The sequence below is a fragment of the Serinus canaria genome, chromosome 10, assembly GCF_022539315.1.
Source record: "Serinus canaria isolate serCan28SL12 chromosome 10, serCan2020, whole genome shotgun sequence".
Classification (NCBI taxonomy): Eukaryota; Metazoa; Chordata; class Aves; order Passeriformes; family Fringillidae; genus Serinus; species Serinus canaria.
Genome location: NC_066324.1, coordinates 16607559 through 16621028, shown reverse-complemented (window position 1 = coordinate 16621028; position 13470 = coordinate 16607559). Strand labels below are relative to the sequence as shown.

Sequence of the window (13470 nt, the reverse complement as noted above, 5' to 3'; positions counted from 1 at the left end):
TTTATGCTAAGTTGTTCCCATTTCTTTGTTCTGTTGGGTTTTTCTGTACTGTTTGGGAAAGTATGTTTATGTTACACCAGACAGCAAATGAAATGCTCACCTACATGACCACATTCATGAAAATAAATCAAACTAATTTTTGAGGTAAATTAGTTACAGCACATTAGAATCCAACATACAAAACCTCAAAACTGAAATAGATTATTCTCTTTCCAAGTAAGGTAGTATAAATCAAATTAGAGCTGCTTCCACTCTAAACGAAATATAAGCAGTTTTAAGACTTAAATTGGATGCATATTTGTAGTGCATGTATTAAATACATCAAATTTGTTTTAAAAAGTGTCTATTTAGCTAAGTATTGAGACAGACTGTAAGCAATATCACATATTTTTGACCAGCTGCTCTGGATGGCTTCTGTATGTATTTTTACAAATTATACAATTCTGTGATCAACTCTTAATCATAACACACAGTCCTAAGTTTAGGTGCATTTCAGCAATGTCCCCCTTTTATCCCATTAAGACTGAGTATAAATTCAGTTCTAAACCTTTATCTCATAGCAGGAAAGAGTACATAAATGAAATGTACAGTAAAAAATTGGTACCTGTACTGTTGGGTAACTTTGTGCCTTCAACTGCTAAATCCTGAAGTCTAAGGATACAGCTGACTCTCTACAGACTTTGATAAAACCTGGACAACAGGTTTCAAGAAAGTGTTTGGTAAGTAGTAACTTAAAACAAATTGAAAATTTTCACATGTATGCCAACTTCTAGCCACAAACATCCTAACAATCAAAATTTAAATATAACAGAAGAACAAATTCTTAAGCATGTGGGTCCCAAAACCTTACCTATCCTGCTGCAAATGGTAACCAGCAATTCACCCACTGTTTTAGAATCATCCACCATGACTGTTTTCACTGAACCATCCAACATACGTATTTTCTGAGGTCTCTGTTTCTTTTTGTACTCCAATATATCCTAGGAAATAAACACAACTGTTTCTAAATGCTTCTGGAAGCCACCACAAGCCAAAGCACTACCTCAGATGCCTAAAACAGGATTCCCTCCCCACCCTCCAAGCTGCATTTTTCCTTTGTTACAGTATAGGCAAAGGTACTCATTTAATCAACTTAAGCAGTGACTGCTTTTAGATCTGCCAATGTCATTTTTCAAGGATTGTTCTAAGTGGCAAGACCTAGTCAAGGCAGGATAGACCAAAATATCTTTGTGCTGTGAAATCTAGTCCAGCATTTCAAAAGGACTGCAACACTGTGGCTGCAGCAAGCTGGCCAGAACATGAGCCAGTGTGACCTCACCACCTCCAGGATACAAGAAACCACCCCTAACACAAGGTCACATCAAATATAAAGTATATAACCAAAGTTATTTTTCAACTTTCTGTTAATCATTCTCTGAAGACACTACTGACCACAGTAGCTCACGGTCACAACCTGAGTGCAGGAAAAAACTGATCTCTGAGGCACAGCAAGGAACAGGACTAGGTCAAGTTCAGGAACAGACTCAAGACCCTCCCAGCCCTCCAAATGCTGAACATTCTTCTTGTTATTTAGGAAACAAGTTTTCTAAGAACACGGTGATGAAGGAAGCAGGAGACTTGCACCATACCCCATTTCTCAGCATGTAGTAATCCAGTGTCCTCCCAGCCTCCAGCCAAATACCTTTTCGAGGGTCATCATCTGACAAGAACAATCCATAGTCAGAGGCTGTGGGGCAGAACAGACAGAGACACATTGAAAAACACCAAACCCAATAAAGCCAACATGGTTTTATTCAGGGCTATTCAGATTCAGGGTTAAGCCTACATTACACTTACCTTCCATTCTTAATCAACTGGGATAGAATATTTTTCTGTGCTCTATGAAAATTTTAGTTTAGCAGCAGATAGCAGGGTACATTAGGCTTTACAGAAGACTTGAAAAAAAGCTTCACTATGCCATCACATCTTCACATGTCACATCTACTGTGTATTATAAATATAACTCCTTTTTTTTTGAGACAACCTTTTTTAAATGCTCACAGATCCTGCTTTGGAATTGACTAACCAAAAATACAAGCAAGTTTGGCCTTAACCATAGTGTACTATTTCAAGCAGCAGTTCTATTTTCAAAACATAGTTTGCTTTCAACTCTCCACAGCATGAGTTTATTATAAACTTGGGAATCTTTTGGGTAGGTCATTCAGGTTTAGGTATTTAAAAATATACAAGGCTTCTAGAATTATACCCATGGCAAACACAGCAAAACCTTGTATCTTTTGAAGGCTAAACAATGTCAATTGATTCTTTCAGAAGCAAATGATAAAATTTTTATTGCCACATGAAACCAAACCCAGGCTTAGGTTTCAAAGACTAAATTCCAGACACAAAATGAAGCATCATACTGTTAATTTAAGGTCTATCCATATGCATGAAAAATCAATACAGATTATACTTCACAAACAACAAACAACCATTCAGCAGCTGAGCCTGCTCTGTTTGCAGTTCTGCAGGTTAAGCTAATGCCCCTTCTCATGGCCAGCAGTGCAGACTCTGCTACAGCAGCTCTGGGCCCAAACCTTGTTACAGTCAGCCATGTGTGGACCCTTTGGCCAGACAGCCAGGTAAAAATACCTATAAATTTTTGATAATATTTCATCCTTAAATGCCATGCACAGCAATAATTTACCTTAAACACATTATTATTTATGCAATTATACAAAAGACCTCAAATATAACTGATAAATGTGCAACTGACTTACAGATACCCAATTTAAAAGGAAGAACCCTTCCAAAAACAACTAAGATGAAAAACTTTCCCTGCTGACCTTAATTAAAAACTCCCCTGAAAGGTCAAGTGAGCTGTACATAGAGGGATATTGATGATACAGATTCAATACAGAATCACTTCTGTAGGATTTTAGAATTTGTGCCTATAAATAGGTTGTGACCCTTAGAAGCAGACCAAGTGCCTTGCCCAGAGCACAGAAGTACCAAGGAAGCACAGAGTGCTCTGATACTCATTTGTGGTGCATGCAGCTGGTAATGAAACAGCAGGAGCTCTGCAGCTGCACATGAAAATCATGGCCACCTTTGTGCTGGGACCAGGCTTGTGGGAGCAGTGAAATGTGCTCAGCTGACAGCCATAAGTACATTTTCTGTTGTGCAGAACCATTTTATCAACTGTACTGCATCACCATGAGTCTTCTGAACAGGCAAACACATTTTAACAGCCGCCAAGAAAGGGAAAGGATGTGCTGAAAACATTTCTGTTCATCACTCAATCTCATTTTTTTGAAGACTCCAAGTGTACTGCAGTCATAAGCAAAGGAAAAGCCTCACTATAAAATCTGAGATCTCCTTGGCTTTTCTTTGAGGTTCATGATGTTCAGGGATATTTAACACTCAGCTTCTCCAAATTCAACAACTGTCTACAATCACTGCCTTGAGAGACCAGCATGGTATAAATGCACAACTTTTATCAGAAAATTGAAGCTCTGTGACTAGATTTCCAAAGGACTCCTGAAAGCAGTAACAGTAATGAAGTCCATTACTTGTAAGTTTTTCTAACAAGATTTTTGAAATGGCTGTAAGTTTGAGAGCTGAAACCTCAATAAACACCCTGCTTTAAGAATTACATTCTGGTAGCATCATATAAAATGCAGCACCAAAGGGCTTTGAAGTATCTGAATTTTCTGACAACTCTGGCTGTGTTAAAAAGATCTTTCAACCATGGTGTTTCCCAGTCTGTATTCACCTAATTTGCTCAATAGGTACAAGAGTTACATTTGATTAACATGTAGCACCATGGTAACTATGGTATGCACAGCATGGTGCTGATTTCAGTTATTAACCAGTTTCAAACATTTCTCTTTGCACATTTTGGAGGTACCCAGCCATTCTTTTGCAATTTGTGTTGTCACTTTGCTGTGGCACAAAATAAGTCTGTGCAGATTTTCTCAGAACACATCGCCAGAACACTGCTTTAAGTAGGCAATACCAAAAAAAAAAAAAAAAAGCTCTTCAAGCAGGAGAGCAATTTCTCATCTTTTAGGCAAACAAGATATTTAAGAAGCCTAAAAGCATCCATTGTAGGAAAACCTTTGTCAGGACAAAAGGAAGAAAAACAACTGTGAAAACCCAAACCATTCCTCTGACTGCCCTAGAAGACTCAAAACCCTAGCAAAGAGCTCAAAGAATCATGCCCACCCAGGGTTTTGCATTGCTGAAAAGGCTTTTGAGCTATTAAAGAACTGTTTTTTTTTTTAGTCTTGCAACTAAAGAAGTTGAGATTTTTTAACCTTGGTTTTTAAGGGTTTTTTTTTATTTAATACATTCATTTTTTGACTAGTTGAGGTTTTTTTAGCGGGTTGAGTTGAGGCACACTGACTGCTTTTGGGGTGGTGTTAGTTTCTTATACTAGAAACTATGTGTACTTTATTTATAATAATTTTTAATACCTATTTATGTTAGACAGTTTGTCTTTACTTTAAACTAATTTAGAAGTGCCACTATTACAGCAGAAGATGGAGGACAAGAAGAAGAAAAGATACATTTAGATTTTTTTATTTTGCTTTTTGAACTTCTATTTTAAAAACTTAATTTTTACTTTTTCACTTTGTGACAAGTTAGCTATCATTTTACTTAAACTTTTGTGGCTTGTAAATCTTCACACAAAGTTGGTAATTGTTTCTATGGGTTAAAATCAAAGGTACAGGTGTCTTTGACTTTGTGCTAAGGTCTTTGAGCTCTTTGCTAGAGTTTTGAGTCTTCTAGGGCAGTCAGGGAAATGTTTTCAGTTTTGACAACAACTCAGCTACTTTTTGTCCCTTAAAAATCTGTTTGCACTTGTTTCCTTTCACTCCAGAGCCCAACAACTTAAATTTAAAAGAAAAAAAACAAACCAAACTCTCTTGTCACGGACATATTTTATGAAAAATCCTTTTGCTAGGATCTTTTTCTCCTGAGAAGCTGAGAGGCCTCAGAAACTAAATGTAAACAATAATTATCTGCTGCTGTGGAATGCAACAGGTGAATCTTCAATTGGTCTCATGTGGTTGTTTTTAATTAATGGCCAATCACAGCCCAGCTGTCTTGGACTCTCTGGTCAGTCACAAGATTTTATCATCATTCTGATTCCTTTCTAGCCTTCTGATGAAATCCTTTCTTCTGTTCTTATAGTAATGTTTTAACATATCATTTATCTTTTAATATAATATATATCATAAAATAATACATCAGTCTTCTGAAACATGGAGTCAAGGTTCTCATCTCTTCCCATGTCATGGTTGCCTGCAAACTGAACACTCTCCAACATAAAAAAAAAATGAAGAAACAGGATAATGTCAAAAACCCCTCTGGGTTTGTGTCCATTTTCAATTCAGCCAATGGAGTGAGGAAGGACAAGTTGAGGAACTCACCTTGCCCTGTCTGAGCCTCTGGCACCCGCTCACGGATAACTCGGCAGGCGTCGTACACGGCCGTGGAGGGCTCAAACTGCATCGTCTTCACCACATTGCACTGACGGACACAGATCTTCAAGGAAAGAGCCACCATGGTGCCAGGTCACTTGGAACTTCCTACTAAAGTACCTGAAAAAGCAGTAGTGGCATTGTTGCTAAGTTGTTCATTTAATGCTTTGACATAGTTTTTCATTAAACAAATGCAACTAGTTTAGTAAAATTACATTTTTTCAATTCCACTTCTGTATGAAGTCTCATTAGTATCATTAAGACAGAAACTAGTCAAAACATGTATTTTTTCTTGGTGTAATGGAAATTCATTTTTCAAAAATTTGTGTACACATACTAAATGTTCATAGTTTCTTTAAGGTAGGTTAAAATGGTGCATTAAAAGGCAACACACTTATTGGGTATATTGGCAACATTTACTGCTGACAGAAAATTCTTTTTCTCTCACCATACATTTTTATTAGATCATCTAGACTAGCTTGTAACCAACAGCTTAAAATAACTACTTCATCAAAAGCAGGATTTTCTTAGCATATAACTACTCCTTCCTGAAGATTCTGAAGGGTGCAATACAGTGTTATGGTTTTTCTCAAGTCTCCACAGACCTGCTAGATGTTTTTAGTCTGTTGCACAGCTACAGAGAGCTTCAAGGAGTTATTTTTCATTTCAGCTATATTTAAAATCTACACCAAATCTGACAGCATTTTTTTACAGAAACAGGAAGCTACAGATGCTTTTTTGCATTGTTTCATTTTGTAGATAGTCTGGGTTTTGTCTCCAGTGTCTTCCCTTGCTGTTTTAACAGTCCAAACCATTCTTCCATCACTAGACTTTCCACAATGATCTCCAAGAACTCATCAGAACTTAAATCCATTCTCCATAAATACAGAATGCACTAGAATCCCCACATAATTTCTGCATAAATTGATGTGTGTGTTTTAAATAGGAGTTTCCCAGGGGATCCTAGCGACTAACCTGAAGAGTTGGAAGCTTGTTTTCCTCAAGGTCAGGGGCCTGACTTCACTCTTCATCTAAGCCATATCTCTCACCATTGCCAATTCCAGAGTGCCTGGCAGTCCAGAGTGCCTCCAAAGTCAGCAGCCCTGATGAGCCCTGCTCGTCACCAGGACTGCATCCACCCTGAAGGGATGTTTATCACCTGCTGTACAAGCTACCCTCTCTGCACTCCCTGAGGCTCCTGCACTGCCCAGGCTCACAGTGCCGCTGCTTCTCCAGCAGTTGTAGGAGTGGCTGGAGTCCCCCCCCAGGACCAGCACTTTGTCAGTAGCTCCCCTGGAGCCTGCAGCAGGCACCCACCACGAGGTTTTCCTTTGTTTCCTCACACTCTGATTCTTATCCACAGGCTTTCAACCTGCTCACAGCTATTCCTCAGATACAACTCTTGGCACCCTCTCCCTCTCCTGATGTAGGGGGTAACACCTCCTCCCTCCCTTCACTCCTGTCCCTTCTGAAGTGCCAGAAGCCACTGAGAGTGACACCCCAGCCATGGGCTTGATCTCACCAGGTTTCAGTAAAAGCAACAGGGCCATGGCTTTCCAGCAGCAAGCTGTACTCTTGTCAAGTGTGACACAATGCTTTTCTGGCTAATTTAAAAACAAGCAGGGGTCTTGTGTCTTAGAGAAAGTTCTATTAAAAGTACATTGTTTAGATTCTCAGCTTTTTAGTATTTTCACTTTGTGATCATGTAACACATAAACCATAAACATGCATGTCAGAAAGAACATCAAAAGGCAGCCTAGCATAGAGCCTTGCATTGCAAAATGATGCATCCCTATGCTGTCCCTGCCAGATGCTCATTTAATCCATCCTGACAAAGCTCCATAAAAGGGGAGTCCACAACATCCACAGCTAAGCTCCTCCATTTTTTATTTTTCTTTTTACTACTTCTACATTTTGGATGCTTCTCCCTCATACAAGTTTTCAACTAAGGTTCTCCACTCTGCAAAAGAATGTTTTTTCCCTTTCCTATATAAACAAATATGAAAATTTATCCCTGATATCTTTAATGCACTTTTACAAATTGGGAACCTGTTACTGAGTCCTCCCACCACCACTCCTATTTTTTTTTTCCAGGCTCAAATTCAACTCAAAGAAGGAATATATCAGTGGTCTGGTTTCCTTCAGTTCAGTGTTCTTGGTTTCAGAGACACCAAAGGATGCTTCATCTGAAAAAGAGCTCATGACTTATCAGCTTCCTCCAATAGTATGTTCTCAAACTCAAGAGAAAGGTTTTCATTTGCCTCCTCCAGACTACCCTCAGGCTCTAAATCTCTCCATTTGGCTTTCAGTAATAAATGGGATAGGCAGTTTCCATCTCCTGGGTAACAGCCAGAACAGGACAGCTGTTTTTTCTCAAAAGATCTAAGAACTTGGTCAAGAAAAAGGGCTGAGATCACAGAGAAAAACAAGGGGAAAATATCTTCCACATTCCCTTTATCTTCTATACATTGATTCACATCACATTTAAATATTTCTCTGTGCAAGTCACGGACCCTCTGTGCCCCCACAATCACTCAGTCTGTCGAATGGCTGACCAAAACTTAAAAGGACCCTGGAAATTCAGAAAACTTTACATGGAACAGTTTGCTTGGTACGAATTCTCTGTGAGTAATAAAGTAGGAAATTTCTAAATCAGACTGTGACTAATCTGTGCTTGCAAGGTGGGAGACTGGAATAATAAATTATGAATCTGACAGCTTTGGGAGGAATAGCAGCAGCTTTGAGCTCTTAAAAAAGCCACAGAGCATAACTCAGAGAACCCAGTGCCTGCAGATATATATCAGAGTGTGTATGTCAAAGCCTTGAGCTGAAAATCTGAACAAAACAGAATTCTAAGCAGTGCTTGAATTAAGATGAGCAGGCCTCTCTGCTCACAGAGATACCTCACCAACAAAGCAAACAAGCACAAATATTTCAATCACATATTATCCAAGATAATAAGATAGAAGGTAAAGTAATAAGATATTCTCCCAAGGTGTTATCAAGGACTGAAAAGTAAAGCAAGAATGAGGCAGCAATAAGGTTCTTAAAAATAACTCAAAGCTGGAGGAATGTGTGCCTCTGGGTTAAGGAGTGATTATACACCATGAGCCAGAACATCCATGGCAGGAGCACCCTACAGCATTGCAGCAGGAGGCAAACACTGCCCCACAGCTGGGTCACCCTGGGCTCTGGTCCCTGTCCCTTGGAAGGACAAAGGACACTTCCAGCCATTTGCACAGCCCTCTTGCAAGTCTCACCTGAGTTACTGTATCCTTCCCCAAAGCTCTCTGCCTGCCTAGATCCTCACTAGAGCTGGGATGCTGTTACATAAATGACAAAGGTGTGGGCTTAGAAGCAGATACATGAGCAGTTAAAATATTTTTCTTTAATACATTCTCTTCATTAAAAAAAGCAAGAGAAAAATCTGAAAATTCTGAAACTTTAAGGACCAATATTTACTAAACTAAACATCTCCTCATATTTTGTAAAGTAGGTGTTTTCAGTGAAACAATCTGAACATTAAATACAAAAAAAGTTATTCGATGAAATACTTATATATATATAAAAAGATATTAAGTCTATTTCACCTGAAATGAAATGAATCTGTAAATTGCCTATTGCAAGTCACAAACTAATAATTTGAACAAAAGCTCCAACATATTTGCTTGAGAAATGTTCCCAAATTAACAGGAAGAAAGTGATGCCAAAACACCCCCACCCTTAATTTCCACTGGAAATTAATTTAAAATTACTTTTACTCCTGGTGTCATTCAAGAAGAGCAAAACAGAACTAACCAACATCTAGTAGGACTGCCAAAGCTGAGTAACAAATGAATTTATTCATATCCTACTGCATCTCTTCCTCCCTCAGCTCCAACAGTAATTTCTAGAAAGGTATTTTCTAACAGTAATTTCTACACACTGTCTGTGCTATGACAGTAAATGAACAGTTTTTGCATGGATTTACTCTCAAACTTCCTTGTTCCACTCCTGCTTCGTCAACAAATGGCTTTCCCAAGCAGCTCCTTAAAAAGCCTTCTGTAGCAATAGGCAAAAATGAGTTTTGTCTGCTGCTTGTGAATGCATCTATGTTAAAATGGTTCAGACTTGCCCTAATTAGAGAGATTCCATGATTTTTTGTCAGGCTCATTAAAAGAGTACTAAATCAGTGTAGGATCCAACTCTACACTAGTGCAAATTTCACAAGTCAGATCAATATTCTGAATGTAAGCCTCAGGTAATGCACAAAACAGGCCTCCATTCCACAAGACCTTGCTGAGATAACTAACATGATAAAATCAAAATTACAAAATTACAAATTGCAAATTCCAGAAAAGATTTTCCAAGAAACTAAATTGTACCTTAGAGCCCAGCTCTGCTAGACTGGGAAGGTGGCACTGACCTCATCACAGCTGTACACAGAGACAGACCAAGGCAAGGGGCAGCAAAGTTATCTCAACAAGCATTTTACAAGGCCTCTCAAGAGACATGTAACACAAGGTAAATAGCTCTTTCTCCTAATATTGATAAGGACAGAAAGTGGTATCACATAATTTCAACAGGAATCAACTACCCTCAAGCCAAAAACAAAACAAAACAAAATAGAAAAATAAATATGCAGGGAGAAGGGGGGTTTAGAGGGGAGACCAGACAGTGCACACTGACCTCCCTGATCATCAACCTACTCACCTGGTTTAATTTGTACCATTCCTACCCTCATATCTACAGTGTCTGAGCTGATGAGGCCATGATTTTATCTGTATATTCTGAACTGCAATGCTAAACAAACAGAGAATGCAAAATGTCAGCTCAATGCTATGAGGGCATGTGCATTTCACATCCTTGCCAAGTGAGCTGAGGTAACACATAGCCCAAAACCACCTGCATTTCACAACCAAGCAAAGGTGGAACAGCCACCACTGACACTGCCAGACCCGGACCACGCCCATCCAGTTAAAGCAAAGCTGTCACTGCCAGTGCTATGGTTAAAAGCAAAGCTCTGCCATGATTTAGTAAAGGTCTGTCTCCCTGGAGATATTTCTTAACTGGTTCATTCAAGCTTGAGCAAACACAAATCTAGGTCATGAGACTGTCACAGCCTAAAAGCCTGTATGTGTACATGCTAGTAGAGGCAAAGCTATGTATTTTTAGACTAGAGTAACTTTGTAACAAAATCCATGGAACAGAAGTCCTCTACTCTTTTCAGTATTCCCACCAACTACCTGCTGGCACTGGGCATCAGCAACACAGGACAGATGACATTTTGTGCTGTTCACAGAGGTTGAACATCTAATTCATAGTACATATAAAATACCTGTTTAGTGGACTGGTGCCTGCTAAGACCTCTGTGAGCAACATGCACTGAGAAGTATAAACCCAGCTGAACTGATAGCTTTGTGTACTTCCAAAATGATGAATGCAAATGAAGGCATCATCCTTCAAAAATCAACCATAATGGAACCATAAGGCAGCCAGACAGTCATAGAGAGTAACAACACCCATTTTGCTCTAAACACACAATGGCACCTGTGTTGGCATCCTATCATAAAAGAGGTGGCACTGCACATTGCAAGGAGCCCTCTTTTCAGTACTCCATTGCTGTCAATTTAACTCATTTATACCACAATCTCTTAGGGGCTGCCATTGACAGACTTGCTGAGACTAAGCTGATTCTCCACCAGAGCACAGTACAGGAACCAAACTATCAGGGTTGTATGCCTGAAATGTATGCCCACATGTCACAGCAAGGCCATCATCAACTCCTTGCTGGACAAGACACTGTGAAGATATCATCACTGGTTGTTGCCATTCCACTGGGAACTGTGTAGTGAGGTGCTTTCAGGGGTCACTCATGCACAAATATCACACTTGTAAGCACTGGACTGGAAGTTGTCTTGTCATTAGAGTTAGAATCTCTTCTGGTCAGAAAGGAAACAAAACAATATCTCTTAGTTCCCCTCTAATCAGCTTAAAGTGAGGTAAGAGCAGTAAACCAAGAGGGAAAAGTTGATGTTCTAAATGGGCAGCAAGTACAAAGAGATCCACTTGGAGGATCCAGAAGCAGCCTGACAACCTCAGACACCACACACTGTCTGGGGTGGCTGATCAGAACTCTTGAAGTTTGAACAAGCAACCAAAAAAGCATAACCTTTCCTTCCACTGGTTAGACTACAAGGAACTTAACACTGTGCAGCACTAAACATGGTTTGTTCTGTTTGCAAGTATGCACAGACAATTAAAATGCAAAAATTCTCAAATCCGCCCCCCCCCCCCCGCCTTAAGAAAATCCCTGCTCAACCACTATGGCTGTACACACACACCACATGTGCTGGTAAGTTTTTTACCTTAAAAAACTTCAAGAATCTCAGGAAAAAATTCACTGCATTTAACTGTAGCATGCAGTACTAAATTTTACAAACAAACAACTTGGAAAAAAATCCCCACAACAAAACAAAGATGAACCAGGACAAGCTTTGAAAGGATACTATGAGAGCAGGCTGTAATTATTAGTAAGCATTGACAGACACCATTCTCAGTTCATGCTTTATAGTCATACAGCAACAGCATCTCTTGTGCTAAGAGCCCAGCAAGGAAGTTCCCTTAAGCAGAATTATCTAAGAGACCAAAATATTTGGGTCTAATTAAGATTTGTTTACAGGACAGTCAGCTTATTAGCAATTGAACTTCAGCTTGCTTTTTAAGTCAAAAGGCATATTTGCAAAATAACTTGCTTGTATAAATCTTCAAAAGGAAGTATGAATTGCAAGAAATACAGAAGGAATGTCACTGTCCCAAACAGAGCTGAAACAGCTTTTAGATAAGATAAGCAAAGAGCTTGACTGGAGCTAGTTGTAACAGAGAAATCACAAGCCTCAGCAGCAAGAGCCTTGACTATGGCAGTCAATGACATGTCTTTGAAGAGGCCTTCCAGACTTTTTTCCTATTTTGCAAGAAGACTGCAAGAGAAAAGCAAAACCATGAGTTTCTGTAGAAACCAGAAGAGAATCACATCCTTTGGCCAGGTTTCCCCTCCCGAGTCCTTGGGAGGACAGGAGTAAATATATGCATAGACTATTACTTAATGGTATCTGATGTATAGAAGACATTTACATTTGGTGTGGGTTTGTTTTTCCCTCTTTTTAAAGGGTTTGTTGTTGGGTTTTAGAGGAGTGCTTTATTTTCTTAAACTCAACTCCTAGAAGGTAAATCCAGGTCCATCTCAAGCACTGCAACTTGCTTACAGTGGGATATACTCTTACATGTTTATACAGCTTCAAATATAATTTCTGATCTCTAGCACCTATGTAAATTATAGGACAAGAAAAATAAATTATGATTAATAATAGTTCCTATTCTGTGGAATAGTTTGGCTGATAGAAAACTAATTTTCCAAAGCAGCAGATGTGACTACTTGAAACATTTCACCTAGATTCTAAATCACACTAAAAATACATTGAACTAAGAAATGGGCTGTTAAATCCAGGCTAGAACAGTTCTGTATATTCACACTATTTTCAACTGCTTAAACACTGTAGTATTTTGAAGGACAATTTTAAAGCTTTTATGCCTAGGTCAACAATCTCTGAGCACACTCAATTCAATGCTTTTTCTTCCCCCCCCATTGAATTATTTGAAGCCACCACTCAAACTTCTGAGCCCCACCTGCCATTCTTGGGAGGTACCACAAAGTTAGATGTAATAAACCACTCAGAGTTCTTACCTGAGTCACTTAATGACACAGCTAGGATAAAACTTCTTGGGTTCACCTGCTGTGCTCTACCTATTACTTTGCATTTTCAATTTTATTTCTTTTTTTAAGTGACATGTTTTGGCAGAGAAACAGTATTGCCAAGTCCCAGATAAATTGTCATGGTAGATCATGTATGGATTCTTCTTTTGCTTTCCTTTCACCCTCCTGAACATCATCTGATGCTGCCCAGGAACTTTGTTGTCATTTTCTTTAAGGAGAACAGCAGTCAACAGTTACCTCACATACATC

General features: G+C 39.0%; 1 protein-coding gene across 6 annotated transcripts in view; it reads right to left on the bottom strand.

Moving 5' to 3' along the window:
* TLN2 (talin 2) overlaps window positions 1–13470 on the bottom strand; it is a 142117-nt gene that overhangs the window by 82330 nt on the left and 46317 nt on the right. For 5 of the 6 annotated variants that reach the window (XM_050978415.1, XM_030228226.2, XM_030228225.2 and 2 more), the window contains 3 exons: window positions 5418–5588; window positions 1629–1726; window positions 851–980 (listed from right to left, as the gene is read on the bottom strand). In XM_050978415.1, the coding sequence (XP_050834372.1) occupies window positions 851–980; window positions 1629–1726; window positions 5418–5553 (364 nt within the window). In that variant the 5' untranslated portion in view covers window positions 5554–5588. Of the gene's footprint in view, window positions 1–850; window positions 981–1628; window positions 1727–5417; window positions 5589–10160; window positions 10251–13470 lie in introns of all 6 variants that reach the window. The other variant, XM_050978416.1, reaches the window with a different exon arrangement.